At 37.9% G+C, this 18,967-nt stretch overlaps 1 protein-coding gene across 1 annotated transcript in view; it reads right to left on the bottom strand.

Annotated features, from left to right (window-relative positions):
- Nucleotides 1-18,967, bottom strand: part of LOC124787684 (baculoviral IAP repeat-containing protein 6) — a 329,612-nt gene that overhangs the window by 198,407 nt on the left and 112,238 nt on the right. Inside the window, exons 24-26 of the mRNA XM_047254541.1 lie at nt 6,772-7,077; nt 1,160-1,303; nt 862-1,068 (exon numbers count right to left, since the gene is read on the bottom strand). Coding sequence (XP_047110497.1) covers nt 862-1,068; nt 1,160-1,303; nt 6,772-7,077 — 657 coding nt within the window. The remainder of the gene's footprint in view (nt 1-861; nt 1,069-1,159; nt 1,304-6,771; nt 7,078-18,967) is intronic.

The following is an 18,967-nucleotide window of genomic DNA, read 5'->3' as shown; positions in this document are numbered from 1 at the left end:
AAAACAAAGTTAATATCTGCACCACTTTCAACTATAATGTCAATAAAACAGACATTGAATAAAATGATCTCATATTCCAATTACTATTGCTATCTTTTCAAGGGAAGTCAAATGGTACACTAAAAGTGTTTCTGTTTGTTTGTGATGTCAACTATACTTTCTCTCACTTTGCATCGGAGAATAAGAAATAATCAGAACAGTGCCTAAAATTAATAATAATAATAATAATAATAATAATAATAATAATAATACAGAAAAAATTAAGGAATCTGTAAGGGAAGGATACACACAAAGACAAAAAGATGTTTCCCAGAAAGACTCCAGCACAGAACCTAAGCTATCCAGAGTAAAACTTCAAGGAAAGAGATGGTGTTGACTTAATTTGATTGTAAAATCATACCGTGCTGGAGATTACCACTCAAGGACAAAGTACTTCTAAATACATGCATAAACATTTATGTAGTATATATTCTTCTGTAAACGTTAGGAAAATTTTATTGTAAGTCCGAATGAAGTATTTTTTTAAATCAATAGTGGGAAAAGAAAAATGGAAAAATAGTAGAAAATAGACTGGGGGGGAAAGGAATGAAAGGGGAGATTGCCTGTTAGGTTTTTGTGCACAGCTCAACCAATGCAAAACATTGTTTAAAAAACTATGAAAGAAGGTTGCATACGAGTTTCTACACGAGAAAAATAGTGAAAGTAAGAATATTTTCTGGTCAAATTGAGCCTACAGGCTAGCTCTCACTGAGATGCAGGTGGATGAGTGTCTTTCCTCATCTTTTGTTATTTCCATCAAGAAATTTCCTATATCACAGTACATAAGAACATAAATTTCTACTGATATTGTTACATACTTACATGAAATGATGTCATTATTTTCTGTCCTTCCTGAGTTGGAAACAGTTTTTCAAATTCCCTGCCCCTCTGTAGGTAATGATACATATGTACAACATTAGGTATTTCTGATGTCAGCAATGGTGTCAAAAACTCTTGTAACTTAGCACATGCCAAACTGTATCTGCAATGTATATCTTCAAAGAGTGCTGACAACACACGCAGATGGGCCTACAAAAGATGACAAGATTTTTTAGTGTCAATGTATCAAATACTGAATGGTATACTGTATCTAAACTTAAATTATGGAGGTAGAGCTCACCTGTATATTATCTGATGAAACCTCTCTAAGGTCATTGTTGTTTGCATAATTTTCTCCGGGTAAAATTATAATGTGACCGTAGAAAGATCCAATGGGAATTTTGCACCTCGTTGTGCTCATACCATACCTTCCTATGGTTGTAATCTGGAAAAAGAGAAAGGAAGGACAGAAATGAAAAATTTTTACTTTTTAGATTAAGTATTATCCTGACAGTTGTGTGATGAGGAGCTGAACTTTCCACATGGTAAGTAGGAATCAAAACTGATTATATTTTCTCAATTTAATTTTTATTTCATGTTCTATCTTCTTTCAACTTAATAAAAAATCTTTAAGGATTTCATCTTGCTTTCTGTATTTACATACACTGTATTAAAACTGGAGATGAGTATGTGCCCTCCAATTATAGTCCCATCTCCTTCCCTAATTCACAATGTTATTTTATGTTTTGGTAAGGTACACACAGGTGCCCTTTTCATTGTAAGTGTCTGTGACTTGACACCTCATATGTGGCAAGTAGCACCTTATCAATTCAACTGTTGTTATATAAAAATACTATTATATGGCATAATCTTCTGGAGCAATGAAGCTAAGATCAAAAAATCATTTATTGTACAGGAGCAAGCAGTAAGAATATGGCAACTGAAAAAATTTGCCTTCATAGACAGAGGGGTTCTTACACTTATATGCCAATACTTATACACCCTAATGGTATTTGTGGCTAATAACAAGGGTGAATTTAGAAGAATAATTATCTCAGTATTTCCATTACAACACACTGATGGTAATGACATAAGTTGTTTCCTATCTTGCTCAATATGTTTAAGCTTTGCTATAAGTGCAATAAAGGTCCACTATTAGGATATTTGGAGAGCTGTAAGCAATGAGAAGTGTGGTAATACACAAGTAGTTGCAGCTAAGTTCTTAAATATTTCTGATATGACTTCTTTTCTGATAAAACTTACATTACTGATAAAGTTAAAAATTACTTTATAATTTAATATGCCTTAAATGTAGTGTTACTGGCAGAATTTTAAAGTACAGAGCTTAAAAACCTCAATTAACATAACTGGAGCCACTTATTAAAATATCTAACAGTGGAGGGAACTCTAAACTTAAGACAGGCACTTTTTCAAAGGTACTGGCAAATTAAACATTGCATGAAGTGTAAAGAAAAGACAATGTAGATGAAAAATTACCTGTCTACATCATTCAAACTAATTTTTAACGAAAACAATCAATTTTTGACAAAATAATTTAATTGGATAGATAAAAAATCTACTCACCAAGTTGTGGCAGAGCATACACATAAATGAGGGTTGTAATTAGGCAAGCTTTTGGAGCCAGTGGCACCTTCTTCAGGCAGATGGGTTGAAGGGGAAGGAAGAGGAGTGAAGGAAAAGGACTGGAGAGGTCTAGGAAAAGGGGTAGATTTTGGGAAAGTCATAAAGAACCACAGGTCAGGGGAAACGTACCGCACAGGATTAGAAGGAAAGACTTTCCTTTTCATCCCACACAGGGTGCATAGGAGAGGCGAAATATGGAACAAGTACAAAAACACAAGGTGAAGAAACAAAAAGTTAAAGATTTACTGATGACATTGCAGTTCTGTAAGAGGCAGCAAATGATTTATTAGATCAGATGAAAGGAATTAGTAGTTTCTTTAAAAGAGATAAGATGAACATCTACAAAAGTAAAACAAGGGTAATCGGACATAGTCGAATTGAATCAAGTGATGCTGAAGGAATGGAATTAGGCAATGGGATGCAAAGTGGAATACATTTTTTGTCATTTCAAGAGCAAATAATTAACAATAGTAGAAGTCAAAAGGATATGAAATACAGACTTGCAATAGCAAGAAAACTTTGTCAAAAAAAGTTAACATCTAAGACACGTTTCAATGCTACGAAGTCTCTCCTGAAGCTATTTGTCTGGAAGTGAAAATGATATAGACTTTGCACAACAAGAAAATAGGAACTTTCAAAATGTGGTGCTATAGGAGAATCCTATAGATTAGATGGGCGGATCAAAGTAATAAGGCAGTATTAAACAAAATTGAAGAAAAAGAAATTTATGTAAGAATCTCACTAAATAAGGGGAACAATTGACAGGCATCGAGGAATTATCCATTATGTATGGGAGTAAAGTGTGAACATTAAAGATAGTAGGGAGAGACCAAGGGTTAACTACAATAAGCAAGTTAACATGTTGAACAAGTTGGTTATAATTAAATTAATGTTGTTCCAAGTGCTGCACTGCTGGCTGCATATATCACAGGATGCTGAAACATTGTAGGCATGTTCATTTGTTCATTAATTGGTTCGCATCACCAAGTGAAAATATCACACTGTAAGCAGTCAGAATGTGAAATGCCTCCTGTCTTAACATCAGTATGCTTTTCGTCACTCTGTGCCATGTATTATTTCTCTTGTGAAGTGACTGTTGGTGTAAAGAGTTAAAAATGTTGAAGTTTTCCATATGAAACACAGTGGGTAATGTGAAGAAAGACCATGTACTGTTGGTAAAGTTGTTTATCAGAATGGCAGCAATGCAGCATCGCACTGCGGAATATCGCCGACAGAAGCAACTACGAAGAGGCCCCATGTCAATAAATGGGCTAAGAAATATGGTCAAGAAATCTGAAGAATCAGGGGGCGGGGGAGAGATATAGTCCACGCCCATGACAGTTGATGAAGTTGCTGTAACTGTAGCCAACTGTGCAACACATGCCTCAAATCCTGCAGCCAGTGCTCGAGCTGTGTCACTGGAATTCTCTCTCCTCAGGTCAACAATTCAAAAGATTTTCTGGCGCATTTGACACTGGTATCCCTACCAGATTCACCATGTGCAAGAAATGAACCCTCAAGATAGGCCATAATACAGTGATTTTGCCCTACATTTTTTTGGCGTTCAAGGAAATGGATGACATGTGGCCAGAGAATATTCTTTAGGCAGATGAGGTACATTTTACTCTGCATGGTACTATGAATGCACAGAACTGTCGCATATGGGGTCTACTCCGCCACATGTTGTGCAGGAACATTCACTGTATTCAGCTATAGTGGCTCTCTGGCGTGGTTTCACAAGCTCCTTCATTCTCGGTTAGCTTTTATTTGAGGAGAGGACATCTCATGGGCCTATTAGGTGTACAGCGACATATGCACATTATTAGGACCTCCTTGTGAAAAACACAATTCCCGCTTTGCAAAAACGCCATTATGTACTCGCCATTATTTTCATGCAAGATGGGGCAACACCACATGCTGCTTGCCAGTTGAAAGAATTGCTTTGAGAAACCCTTGGTAATGAGAGCATCATATCCAGGCAGCTTCAAGATGTGTGATCTTCCAGATCCACCAACCTAAGTCCACGTGTCTTCTGGTTGTGGGGTATCTGAAAGATCACGTCTATCAGGGACACATCCAGACTCTTCCTGATCTGAAGGATAGCATACAATGACACATCACTCCGATTACACCAGATATGCTGAGAGCAGTTGTTGACCATGCCATGTTACAGATGTAGCATGTTGCCGAATCAGGAGGCTGTAATGAAAACATGAAATGTATTTGCAATTAATATGGACAACAATCAGCTCTATAATGAAATGATGACGACAAAAATTTGTGGCGAACCAGGAATCGAATCCAGATTTCCCGTTTAACACAAGTGGTCGCCTTACCAATAGACTATCCAAGCATGACTCACAGAAAGACCCAAACTTCCATATGTCTACAGTCTGCACTCATACATGCCTTCATTTCTGAAGGAACATTAGATTGTACTTCTGAACAACACAGGTACTGCAATATTGTATTCATCCGCAGAAACCAGGTAGCGACTTTCAACTAAAATCTCCCCCGTGTAAGGGAATAAAAAAAATGAATGTATGAGTGCAGGTTGTAGACATGTGACTGATGACATGTGGAAGTTTGGGTTTGACTGTGAATCATGCTCAGACAGCCAAATGGTAAAGCAACTGCTTGCAATAAGTGGAAAATCCGGGTTTGAGTCTCATTCCAGCTCAAATTTTCATTGTCGTCACTCCATTACACAGCTGGTGGTTGTCCACATTCATAACAGTGAATACATTTCATGCACGCATGTCCGAAGCAACACTGTATCATACTTCTGAACAACACAGGCACTGCAATATCGTACAATGAAAACATTGTAATTTGTAACCAAATATTAATAAACATGTCAGAACCACTGTTATCATCTGTTTGATCCTTCCTCTCCTTTTTTGGTACTCACACCTCATCCTGACTGCTTACAACACCATATTTTCACCTAATGGCAGAAAGTGGAATAATTATATTTTTTATAGCATACTCCACAAGAGTACCAATTAATGAACATACTTACGATGTTTCAGCTTCCTGCTATGTACACAGCCCAAACTGCAGCACTCAGAACACTGTCAGTTTAATTATAAACATCCAGTAGGTTGAAGCAGCTATGCAGAGCTGAAGAGGCTTGCACAAAATGGAATAGTCCGTCAAACTAATCTCTGGACTGAAGACAACAACAATACAGTATCTAAGTTTATAGAACAGCCACAAATTGCAACCAAAATTTTTTATGACCGGATCACTCAATTTAACAAGAGCATTGTCAGGAACTGTCGAATTACAGATCGAAGTAGTTGCATGATTACACTGTCACTGACATCACATTTTCTGACAACGATCTTGTTAAACTGAGCAAAACTCTAAATCACAAAGCAAAACAACAGAAATCATAATGAACTAAATAACATATGAAAAAAAATAGGAAGCAAGAGAGGAAAATACAATATATACTCTGCAAACAGATGATACATATGAACTGAAAAAGCAAAAATCATTATGAACCTAAAGGAATTATTTTTAAAAAAACATATATATTAATGAGGTAAGATATACACTATATGCACTACTGTCAAACGGCACACTTAAGATTACTCATCCAGTGGATGGTTTCTCCAGAGACATTCTGGATGTCTTTAATTACTCCTCATTTAAAACAACAGTCACGCAATTTGAAACTTGATCCATAGTTTGAAGTTTGCCGCATTCACAGAAAAGATTCCTTGCAACAGCCCATTTTGTTGTTCAGTTTAGAGGCCCGTTCCAACCCTTATTCTCGGAAGATCAAAACCATGAACGTACATAACTGATTGTACGTGACAAGTTAAAGAGCTGTGTGCTCGACTGTAACTCTAATCTGAATCCCTGCTTTCCACACAAAGTACACTAGCAATTACATCAGTAGAGCACATCTCCCACACAGACTAACTAGTTAAAGGTTTTCACTTCCCTTCCACCATATACTCCTCGCAGAGAAAGAGCGTACTTCTCCCCTTCTGCACTCCCTTTTCTCTCCCACTGTAGACTTTTTGCTTTCCTTTTCTAGCCTTGTGGAAGCATCAGTAATGCAAACAATCAGTAGTCATTAAAAGAATCACATTATAAAAAGTAATACAAGCTATAAGAAACAATGACTTACCATTAACAGCAACCTTTACTGAATTATTATGCAACGAAGGCATATCTCATACGACTTATATTACGCAGTTCAATGCAATACAAAACTTTAAATATGAAACTAAATATCAAACTCTCAACAATTACCTTGAGAAAGCGGCATATAGGAGGTGGCTGAAGGTCGCTCATGACAAGTGCCTTGCTGCCTATATCAGATGCCACCACAAGCCGCTGTCCATCAGATTCTTCACCACGGCACCATATATCAACAGACAGTGAGACCAGATCTGAACACGCAGGAACCATAAGGTCTGTGAGGAGGACTGGGCAACCAAAATCCAAAACAACAAACCGTCTTGCACCAGAGTGCATCCGTTCTATCAGCAATGTCTGCTGTGGTGGTGCTGTGAGTAGTTGCTGCCAGGGAAGTGTTGCTGCAGACAAATCTTCACCCTGTGGTCAAAAACATTAAGGAGTTTCAATGTAAAGCTTCCTGTAAAGGGTAATATAAAATTCATGGCTATTATTCCTTGGCTCTTACAGGTTAAGGCTTAAGATATGCTATTTCATCCAGAAAATAATTTATAAAAAATGAAACTAAAGTCATAGAAAGAGTGAAGCAAGCAGAAATACATTTTGATAAACTGCAAGGCACACAAAATGGAATTGCATCATCTTTCCCTCTCTCCACTTTCTTCACTCTTCCTGTGGCATTTGATATCTTTGGAAAGTTTTTAAGACAGACACCCTTAGGTCTCTAACCAATCAGAAAATAGATCACACTTCCTGCTAACTGTTTTCCACAACAATGTGTGATTTTCAGGGAGAGGGAGAGGAAAAGAGGAAAAGAGGAAGAGAGAGAGAGAGAGAGAGAGAGAGAGAGAGAGAGAGAAGGGAGATTGTACCACTGAACTTTTTATCATCAAGTTTGTATTGTGTAATTATGCGAATTATTTGAATAGCACTGTTTAAGATTCTATTCTAACATAATAGTTTTTAAACTGTTAATAAAATGTTATAGAAAGTGTTTACTTCACTGATGTATCCACTCTCTCTTCCTAAATTGGTTCTTGTTTAATAATCTGCTGAATCAATTGTTCTTTAGAAAAATAATGTATTGGTCAAGGTCCAACTTCATTTTGGTAGCGGATGAAAAAGGCACAACTAATGATTGAATGTTCATGTGCTTGCTACACAATGCAACACCAGAAGCACAGATACAGTTCAATACTTTGTTTAATGTTATACACTGTTCAATCCTTGCTCTATATGGCAAGTTGTTGTGTCTCCCAGTATATTTCATTATCATATTGAAGATTACAGATAATACAATGAATACAATATTTTTCTTTCCTTCCCAATTAATTTTGTGCTACATCATATTTTTCAGGGGATTTTCATTTCTCATGTTTCAGGATAGCAACATCCCTTACCTTTTTTACATAATAGAAATGAAAATGATTTCACATCAAAAGGCACTAAGCCAGCAACAGTTATTCTACATATTGTTGGTAGTGAGAACCCCACACTTTTTTCTATTACTTTATTTCTTACAATATGGTCAAATGTTAGTATGGTTCAAATCACTGAGAATTACCTTACAGTTAAATAGAGCCTTCCTTACATTGAATTTTGATTTTCAAATAACGATTTCATTCATAAGAAGGCAAGAGAGACGGGAAATAAGACTCAGCTACCAGAATTTATGAAGGCATTGATAAAGTAGTGTTAGAATTTGGGCGAAACAAAGAGGATAGTTGTGAAAACACATATGCCGAAGAAAATTTTCGTAAGCCAGACACTCAATATGACTGGACAGTAGAGGGCAGGGCACACACTTAACCAATAAAGTGGAAAAAAAGTGTTAAGTGATGAGTAATTAAATATAATATAAACTGCATTATAAAAGAATGCACAATAGTCTTTGTGGTAAGATAATAAGACTCAACCAAAGGACTGTGCTGTCCGAGGACTCCCAACGTCTGTTTGAGCACTCTTGGAATCCTCCCACATTTAAATAAAAATAGTTTGTACTGCCTGATTAACAAGGAAGTACCTCAGCCCAATAATAAAAAACTAAATAAAAGCAACTTTAATATGTTGTTGTTGTTGTTGTTGTTGTGGTGGTGGTGGTGGTGGAGGTCTTCAGTCCAGAGACTGGTTTGATGCAGCTCTCCATGATACTCTATCCTGTTCAAGGTTCTTCATCTCCAAATAACTACTGCAACCTACATCCTTCTGAATCTGTTTAGTGTATTCATCATCTCTTGGTCTCCCTCTATGACTTTTATCCTCCAATACTAAATTGGTGATCCCTTGATGCCTCAGAATATGCCCTACCAACCGATCCCTTCTTCTAGTCAAGTTGTGCCACAAATTTCTCTTCTCTCCAATTCTATTCAATACTTCCTCATTAGTTATGTGATCTACCCATCTAATCTTCAGCATTCTTCTGTAGCACCACATTTCGAAAGCTTCTATTCTCTTCTTGTCTAAACTATTTATCGTCCATGTTTCACTTCCATACATGGCTACACTCCACACAAATACTTTCAGAAAAGACTTCCTAACAGTTAAATCTATACTCGATGTTAACAAATTTCTTTTCTTCAGAAATGCTTTCCTTTCCATTGCCAGTCTACATTTTATATCCTCTCTACTCCGAACATCAGTTATTTTGCTCCCCAAATAGCAAAACTCATTTACTACTTTAAGCGTCTCATTTCCTAATCTACCTCCCACAGCATCACCCGATGTAATTCGACTACATTCCATTATTCTCGTTTTGCTTTTGTTGATGTTCATCTTATATCCTCCTTTCAAGACGCTGTCCATTCTGTTTAGCTGCTCTTCCAGGTCCTTTGCTGTCTCTGACAGAATTACAATGTCATCGGCAAACCTCAATGTTTTTTTTTCTTCTCCATGGATTTTAATACCTACTCTGAATTTTTCTTTCGTTTCCTTTACTGCTTGCTCAATATACAGATTGAATGACATCGGGGAGAGACTACAACCCTGTCTCACTCTCTTCCGAACCACTGCTTCCCTTTCATGCCCCTCGACTCCTATAACTGCCATCTGGTTTCTGTACAAATTGTAAATAGCCTTTCGCTCCCTGTTTTTTTCCCCTGCCGCCTTCAGAATTTGAAAGAGTATTCCAGTCAACATTGTCAAAAGCTTTCTCTAAGTCTACAAATGCTAGAAACGTAGGTTTGCCTTTCCTCCATCTATTTTTTTAAGGTAAGTCGTAGGGTCAGTATTGCCTCACGTGTTCCAACATTTCTACGGAATCCAAACTGATCTTCCCCGAGGTCAGCTTCTACCAATTTTTCCATTCGTCTGTAAAGAATTCATGTTAGTACTTGCAACCATGGCTTATTAAACTGATAGTTCAGTAATTTTCACATCTGTCAACACCTGTTTTCTTTGGAATTGGAATTATATTCTTCTTGAAGTCTGAGGGTATTTCGCCTGTCTCATACATCTTGCTCACCAGATGGTAGGGTTTTGTCAGGGCTGGCTCTCCCAACGCTATCAATAGTTCTAATGGAATGTTGGCTACTCCCGGGGCCTTGTTTCGGCTTTGGTCTCTCAGTGCTTTGTCAAACTCTTCATGCAGTATCATATCTCCCATTTCATCTTTATCTACTTCCTCTTCCATTTCCATAATATTGTCCTCAAGAACATCGCCCTTGTATAGATCATCTATATACTCCTTCCACCTTCCTGCTTTCCCTTCTTTGCTTGGAACTGGGTTTCCATCTGAGCTCTTGATATTCATACAAGTGGTTCTCTTTTCTCCAAAGGTCTCTCTACTTTTCCTGTAGGCAGTATCTATCTTACCCCTAGTGATATGTGCCTCTACATCCTTACATTTGTCCTCTAGCCATCCCTGCTCAGCCATTTTGCACTTCCTGTCAATCTCATTTTTGAGGCGTTTGTATTCCTTTTTGCCTGCTTCATTTATTGCATTTTTATATTTTCTCCTTTCATCAATTAAATTCAATATCTCTTCTGTTACCCAAGGATTTCTATTAGTCCTTGTCTTTTTACCAACTTGATCCTCTGCTACCTTCACTATTTTGTCTCTCAAAGCTACCCATTCTTCTTCTACTGTATTTCTTTCCCCCATTCTTGTCAGTCGTTCCCTAATGCTCTCCCTGAAGCTCTGTACAACCTCTGGTTCTTTCAGTTTATCCAGGTCCCATCTCCTCAAATTCCCACCTTTTTGCAGATTCTTCAGTTTTAATCCACAGTTCATAGCAATAGATTGTGGTCAGAGTCCACATCTGCCCCTGGAAATGTCTTACAATTTAAAACCTGGTTCCTAAATCTCTGTCTTACCATTATATAATCTATCTGATACCTTCTAGTATCTCCAGGCTTCTTCCATGTAGACAACCTTCTTTCATGATTCTTGAATCAAGTGTTAGCAATGATTAAGTTATGCTCTGTGCAAAATTCTACCAGACGGCTTACTCTTTCATTTCTTCCCCCCCAATCCATATTCACCTACTACGTTTCCTTCTCTCCCTTTCCCTACAATCAAATTCCAGTCACCCATCACTATTAAATTTTCTTATCCCTTCACTATCTGAATAATTTCTTTTATCTCATCATACATTTCATCAATCTCTTAGCCATCTGTGGAGCTAGTTGGCATATAAACTTGTACTACTGTGGTAGGCATGGGCTTCGTATCTATCTTGGCCACAATAATGCATCCACTATGCTGTTTGTAGTAGCTTACCTGCATTCCTATTTTCCTATTCGTTATTAAATTTACTCCTGCATTACCCCTATTTGATTTTGTATTTATAACCCTGTTTTCACCTGACCAAAAGTCTTGTTCCTCCTGCCACCAAACTTCGGTAAGTCCCACTATATCCAACTTTAACCTATCCATTTCCCTTTTTAAATTTTCTAACCGGCCTGCCCAATTAGGGATTTGACATTCAACGCTCCGATCCATAGAACGCCAGTTTTCTTTCTCCTGATAACAATGTCCTCCTGAGTAGTCCCCGCCTGGAGATCCGAATGGGGGACTATTTTACCTCCGGAATATTTTACCCAAGAGGACACCATCATCATTTAACCATACATGCCCTCAGGAAAAATTATGGATGTAGTTTCCCCTGGCTTTCAGCAGTTCACAGTACCAGCACAGCAAGGCCGTTTTGGTTAATGTTACAAGGCCAGATCAGACAATCATCCAGACTGTTGCCCCTGCAACTGCTGAAATGGCTGCTGCTCCTCTTCAGGAACCACACGTTTGTCTGGCCTCTCAACGGATACCCCTCCGTTGTGGTTGTACCTACGGTACGGCTAACTGTATCGCTGAGGCATGCAAGCCTCCCCACCAACGGCAAGGTCCATGGTTCATTGCGGGAGGGGGGAGGGGGGAGGGGACTTTAATATATGGAGATGTATTGATTCTAAAATATATGAAGATGATTTATCTGTAGAACTCTACATTTATGTCAAATTACATTTTAAGATTAATAGATTTAGACATGGAACTGATTGTGGCAAAACTCTGAATTATATGATCAATGTGACATTTTACGTTCGACTACTGCAGTAAATTTTTTGATCACTGTGACATTTTAAGTTCGACTACTACAGTGGGGACATCCACATTGCCCTTGTCAAGTGTACATACTGCGCCTTTCTGGTGCATTTCAATCACTTGAAACTCGATTTTTGCTCACAATTATGAATAAGGGAGGAACTTATGACAGAACAACAACTTGTTTTTGGGAAATATGACACAGTAAGTATGGCACATGTTAACATATACAACTCCACGCAAACATTTAGTTTAAGTGAGCCCTCATTTATTACTTGAGGATCTGCTGGTCATAACTGTCCACTACACACTATGCTAGTCTCTCTCTATATATAAAACAAAAAACAGAAATACTTCTGAGAAAACAGAGAGCAATCCTCTCCAGCAGCAGTAATCATTTTTTTATGACATTGTCCACCAGGCACCTCAACGATAACTGCACGATGACACCACAAAGAAAACAAGAAGACTTTTGTGGGCTTTCAAAAAAACTTATGTATTCAAAATCACGGAATTAAATCTTACACTACTACTGATCAATATCAATGTTGATGTAGGTAGGGAATCCAATAAGATGAAGACCACTTACAAAAATTTTACACGATTGATCAGTCTCAGTGATTGATCAGTCCCAGTTAAACATTTTTATTGAATTTAATGCAAGCTTTATTTGTGAAACTTAAAAAAGAAAAAAAATATGTAATTAATATGTGGACACCCCAAAGATTACAAGGATGAAATCTATTATAGTACATAAGCATTCCTCAAACACTCACAAGTTAAAATCTGACAATCACTCTTTAATTTGTTTTCCTAAAATCTGTCAAAAAAAAAAAAAAAAAAAAAATCTCTAATACCACAAAACAAAGCAGCTCTTGCATTGTTATAAGAAATCTATTACTGAAATTGAGTTTAGAAAAAATCAATAAAAGTAAGGAATATCGTGCATTCTCCTACAGAGGATTGATGTGAGATGCTTTGACACACACATCACCACATAGAGACTAGAATGAAAACCTCTGGCTTTTTAAGTCATGATAGCTGAGTTGTAATTCTCAGGTTTATGACAGCTGTCACTGCCATCATCTCCAGGGGTTAAAATAATGACAGCCAGAAATAACAAGGTCTCCTCCTCATGTGTACAAAACACTAAGTAAAAGAAATGCCCCCCCCCCACACACACACACACTCATACACTTGTTGTGTGTTGTGGTGGGGGGGAGGGGGGGAGGAGGAGTTCTTTTAATTAGTGCTATTTTGTACACATGAGGAACATACCTTGTTATTCCTGGATGTCAGTAGTTTTAATCCCTGTAGTAGAGTGTGTGTGTGTGTGTGTGTGTGTGTGTGTGTGAAAAGTGAAAGCTCAACAGCTGCTGACATCTCTATGGTGTTATGTGTGTATGTGCACCGCAAATCAGTCATCTATGGGTGTCTGGTATTCTTTGTTCCCTTTAATTTATTGTTTCCCCACAAATTTAAGTAATTTTTGAAAATTAGTTATTTTCCATACTACTGATTTTTCTTTAGACATGTGAAAATGGTTTTTCCAAAACTAGACACAATAAGGGGATACAGTTCTTTAACAATTTACATAACAGGCCTGTTCTGGTTTACTGCCGTTATCAAGCGACGTTTTTGTCAGTTCTTTACTACGGTCCTATATATTTACAATGTATAGTTTTGTAGTGAAGACCTTCAAAATTAAACTGTAAAAATATGTTTCATAACTACAAAAAGTAATATTCTTACCAAAACATGACAGATAAAATTTACTATAGGTGCAATATCATCATCACTTCCACATAGACATTATTTGGTAATGGTAATAAGCCAAAACAGGGCTGTTGCTTAAAATATTTACAGAAATGTATTACTTTAGACAAGTGTCTGAACAACAAACAATCTTCATCACTTCTATTCATTAGTTCTAATATTTAAATTGTTCTTAAGATTTCTAATATGCACAACACTTTTCAGTATCAGCATTTCAATGTAAGTTTAGGCTTAACTAGAAGTGGAATGTAAAACATGCATCATAATAATAATTTATAAAGAGAAAGACTATGAAGAAGTAGATAATTCCATCATGCAACAAGGTTAGATCCAGGCATCTTTTCAACTTTTGTTTATTTAAACCTTCTCATATGGAACTAACTGGCAATAATAAACGTAAAATAAAGCTGATAAATAACTGTCTTCTGAAGCAACAGGTAATTTGATCTAAAAATTGCAGTTACTGTGTTGGGATGTAAATACTGTCGAACTGCTGAATATACCAACATGAGGCGCTTGACATAAATATTTTCCAAAAATTTACTGTGGTATTCTTACACTATAGAACACTGCAATTTGGGAACTCACTAAATGAACAGTAGATGATAATCAGGAACAACAACCTATTTACTGTCATATATTTTAAGTGCCTATACCAGTGAACAATAAATGATTGATTGCAGCAACACGAGGATACACAAAAGAAAAACCAGTAAATTACTTCAATTCAGACATGTCCCACTTTTGGTGAAGACCAGGCTTACTCTTTCTTTCCCATTCAATGAAACATCAACCCCTCCCCCAAAAACCATCATCTATCCCTCCAAGTTACTTGAACTCCCTTTTATGTGATGTTCTTCTTCCCTCTTTTCTGTTGCCCCTCTTTCCAGCACTGTTATCTGCTATTTAGTATGCGTAAGACTTTTTTTAATGTTCACATACTGGATATGTGTGTTCTAAACATAATGAGTGTGCACATAAGGCATGGCAAAGAATGTGAGAGTTCAAGAGATGAGCTTGTCTTCACATACCAATTTTTGTTTATATATGGTCTGTAATTTTCCATTATCATATCAGCTTTATTATTTTTATATCTTTCACTTTTCACCCACGCTGGTACCTCTCTGAAACCACTAGATAACCTTCTTCAAATGTTAACTTACACCCTTGTAGAACATGTGTATGGCCGTGGCCTGACTGAGTGGGCCAAGGCAGTCAGTGTTGAACAGGGTTTCCCCTGCAGCATGCAATACAAGCCTGTTGAGCGATATGAAAGTGTTCTGCCAGCAAGCATTTCGGGGGTGCATGCAGCTGGCAATAACAGATCAAGAATTTTGCAATATAGTCATGCTCACTGAATAAACTGACTATCGTAAAAGTATTTTCTTCCAATATAAAATCAGTGAGCAATGTGTCCAACTCCATTGTTTTTTTAAACTCTGCAGAATTCTAGAACACACCATTGTACAACGAACTGCTACTCATGACACTACAGCATTGGCACACGTTCTGACATCATCAAGTGTTCTGCTCGTGCACTCTGACTGGAGCCTAACACATGACAGACTGAACCCACTGATACGAGGATGCAAAAGTGGAGAGATGAGATATACTCCTACAGCACTGTAGTTTCTATAAAATGTTTCAACTCTTCAAACACAATTGTTGGAGACTAGCTTAGTTACAATCAGTGCCAGGCGCACAAGCTGATGTTACTTTGAAGTTTCAAGGCGGAGTGATCTAAAGGTGTTTCCTGTCCCTGTATTAAAGTATTCTGTTTGCTGCTGTGCAAACTACGAGCATACTGTGATTTCCCTAACAGTAGATGCTTGGAGAATCTCCGAGCACTGCTTTCCTGTGCAGCATTCATTCTTTTAGCATTTGAAGAGCCACTAGATGGATATACCTGCTTTGTTTTTGCAGAGTGTTCCGCTGTTGCCTCAATCACAAAAGTTTGTTGCGAAAATGGAGACAATTTCACTGAAGAAGAAATTGTGATGTTGCTCAAAGAATCTGGATCAGAAATCAATGACTGTAGATCAGTCAATGCAAATAGGGATCATATTTACAATCACTGTAGCTTTGACTTGCATCTTGTATTTTGAAGGTAACAATAAGTGTCTTGTAAAAGGAAATGAATCACCAGATGAATTAGAAAAATGTGAAGCTCCCATTCGACAGGGTAGAACACAACAATGGTAGGGGGGACAAAGCAACTCGTTGCCCGGGTAAATGAACCATATTTGGTCCCAGCTACTTGTATTTAAAAGTGCAAGTTTCACCTCCTTTGTGTGCTGAAAGCTGTGTGGGCCTGTTTATTGAGAGGAATGTGAAAACTGAAACAAACTGCTATGCAGGATCAATTATGTCTACATTGGGGACACAAAATCAAACAGCCCCCGGTGACTTCGCCATTATCCTGTAAGTTGGTAAGCGTGCTACAAATAGGATGCAGAATGGCCTGTAGGTGGCAGCATAGTGCAGTTGCACACATAACTGTCGCAGTATCAGTATAAAGATGCCTGCCCCACTTGCGACATGCACCATGGAAGAACAGCGTTCTGTTATTCAGTTTTTGCGTAGTGAAGGTGTGAAACCTACTGAAATTCATCAACGAATGAAGGTTCAGTACAGTGATGCATGTTTGTCACAGCAGCAAGTCTACGAATGGAGTAGGAAGTTCGTAAATAGTGTGACTTCAGTGGGAGATGCTCTTCGTCCAGGTCAGGCACAACGAGTTGCGACTCCACAGTACATTGCAGCAGTTGAAGCCATAGTGAAGGAAAACTGCCGAGTGACACTGAATGACATTGCAGCATGTTTACAGATTAGTCATGGGTAAGCACACCACGTCGTGCATGATGTGCTCCAGTTTCACAAAGTGTCTGCAAGATGGGTGCCACGGCAGCTGACAGTTGAAATGTGAGAACAACGTGTTGATGCTAGTGAAGAACGTGCTTTGAAAGAGGAGATGGCTTCCTTGCAAGAATCATTACTGGGGATGAAACCTGGGTTCACTTCCACCAACCAGAAATGAAGAGAGTGAGCAAGGAATGACGCCATTCCTCATCACCAAAACCAAAGAAGTTTCGAACAGAACCATCAGCAGGGGAGGTTATGCTGACACTCTTTTGGGATGAAAAAGGCGTCATTTTGGAGCTTTACATGCCTAGAGGGACCACTGTCACCAGTGCATCATACACAGATCTCCTACAAAATCATCTGCGGCCTGCAATCCAATCAAAGTGATGTGGATTGCTGTCAGCAGGTGCCCTTTTGCAACATGACAATCCAAGGCCCCACACTGCCTATACAACAGTTGCAACAATCACAGACCTGCATTCTGAGTGCCTTCCTCATTCACTATACTCACCAGACCTTGCCCCAAGTGATTTCCACATGTTTGGACCACTCAAAGACGCAATGGGAGGAAAGAAGTTCTGTTCTGATGAAGAGGTACGCCATGCAGTGCACGAATGGTTGTTCAGACTACCAAAATAATTTTTTTTCTTAAGGAATTTATGCACTTTGTTGGTGCTGGAGGACTTGCATTGAGCATGGGGTAGATTATGTTGAAAAGTGATACTGCTTTGTACCACTTCTGCACAATAAATAATATTTTAAAAAATATTTAAGGTTTTCATTTGACTCACCCTCGTACATGCGTAGGCAAAATCCAACCATGATGCTTTGTACAAAATCCAACCTTCTTGTGGTAACTTTATACTGACAGGCAAGAACAGTTTTTAACCTGATCAGAATCTAACAGTTAATGAAAGTTTATGTCCTTTAAGAGGAAGAATGTGATGTACAGGTACCAAGAACAAGAAAAACGTGTGGTATAAATTTTCATTCTTAGTAATTCCACAACACGCTATGTTTAGAAATGTGATGTGTATAATGGTGCAGGGAACAAAGATAATAATGCAGTTTCAGTAGTCCTCCATCTGTACATAAGTTTTCTATGTAAGAGCTACATACTGTGCACGGGCTGGTTTTATACTGTAGTAAGGTTATTTGAAAGAACAGCAAGAGACTGCAGTCATGTGTGTATGAGTAGTGTTTGTGTAAATGTCTGTGTTTATGTTGTCTAATTCTGATGAAGGCCTTTTTGGTTGAAAGCTTACTTGTTTCACGATATTTTTGTAGGGCCTATCTGTGACTCAGCATCTCCACTATATGGTGAGTAGCAATCTACGCTTTCCATAATACTATCATTATTCCATCCCGGGTTTTCCATTGTTTTCTTTGAAAGATAGGCCAATGAGGGCAAGTGTGCTGTTGGCACAGCACTGAGGAACAGAAGAGGGCAGCCACAAGAATTCAGACAAAATAAACTAAGAAGAGGTCAAACAGTACTCTAGAGAGAAAAAAAAAAATCCCTGCTAGCACTTCACTGTAAAGACACTAGGGATGTGTTTGCCCTATATACAAAACACAGCATGACAAGTAGAGCCACCAACCAAAAATCCAAAGCTAAAATGGTAGAAAAGCTAACCCGGTCTTATACTTTGTTATAATACAAATGAAACTAGTATTGATCATGGAGATCAGCTGGTGATCTATTACTTTGAATGACAAAGAAAGAAGTGGTCGAAAAGGTATTTTTTCATATATTTTATGATGTGTTTGGTCAATTCCTACATTTTCTACAAACAATTTAAGCCTGTATCTCACTAATGAACCAACCTGTTTAAATTCATGGAAAATAAATTCTCGAGAAAGCAGGTGATGATTTTAATGAAAACGATAAGCAGAGAGACCCGATGGGGGTCTGTAGAAGGTAAAGTAGGATTGTGTCTATCCAATTGCTTCAAGCAATATAATATAAAAGTGTATTTCAAACAACAATCAAACAATGGAAAATCCAGGATGGAGTGTAACAATATTAGAGACGGGAAGTTGCTATTCACCATACAGTAGAGATTCTGAGTCGCAATAGGCACAACAAAAAGGTTCACACAGTTATAGCTTTCGGCCATTAAGGCCTTTGTCAGC

This window comes from Schistocerca piceifrons, chromosome 1 (genome assembly GCF_021461385.2).
Source record: "Schistocerca piceifrons isolate TAMUIC-IGC-003096 chromosome 1, iqSchPice1.1, whole genome shotgun sequence".
Classification (NCBI taxonomy): Eukaryota; Metazoa; Arthropoda; class Insecta; order Orthoptera; family Acrididae; genus Schistocerca; species Schistocerca piceifrons.
Note: the sequence above shows the minus strand (reverse complement) of the source record. Positions and strands in the feature narration are given on the sequence as shown.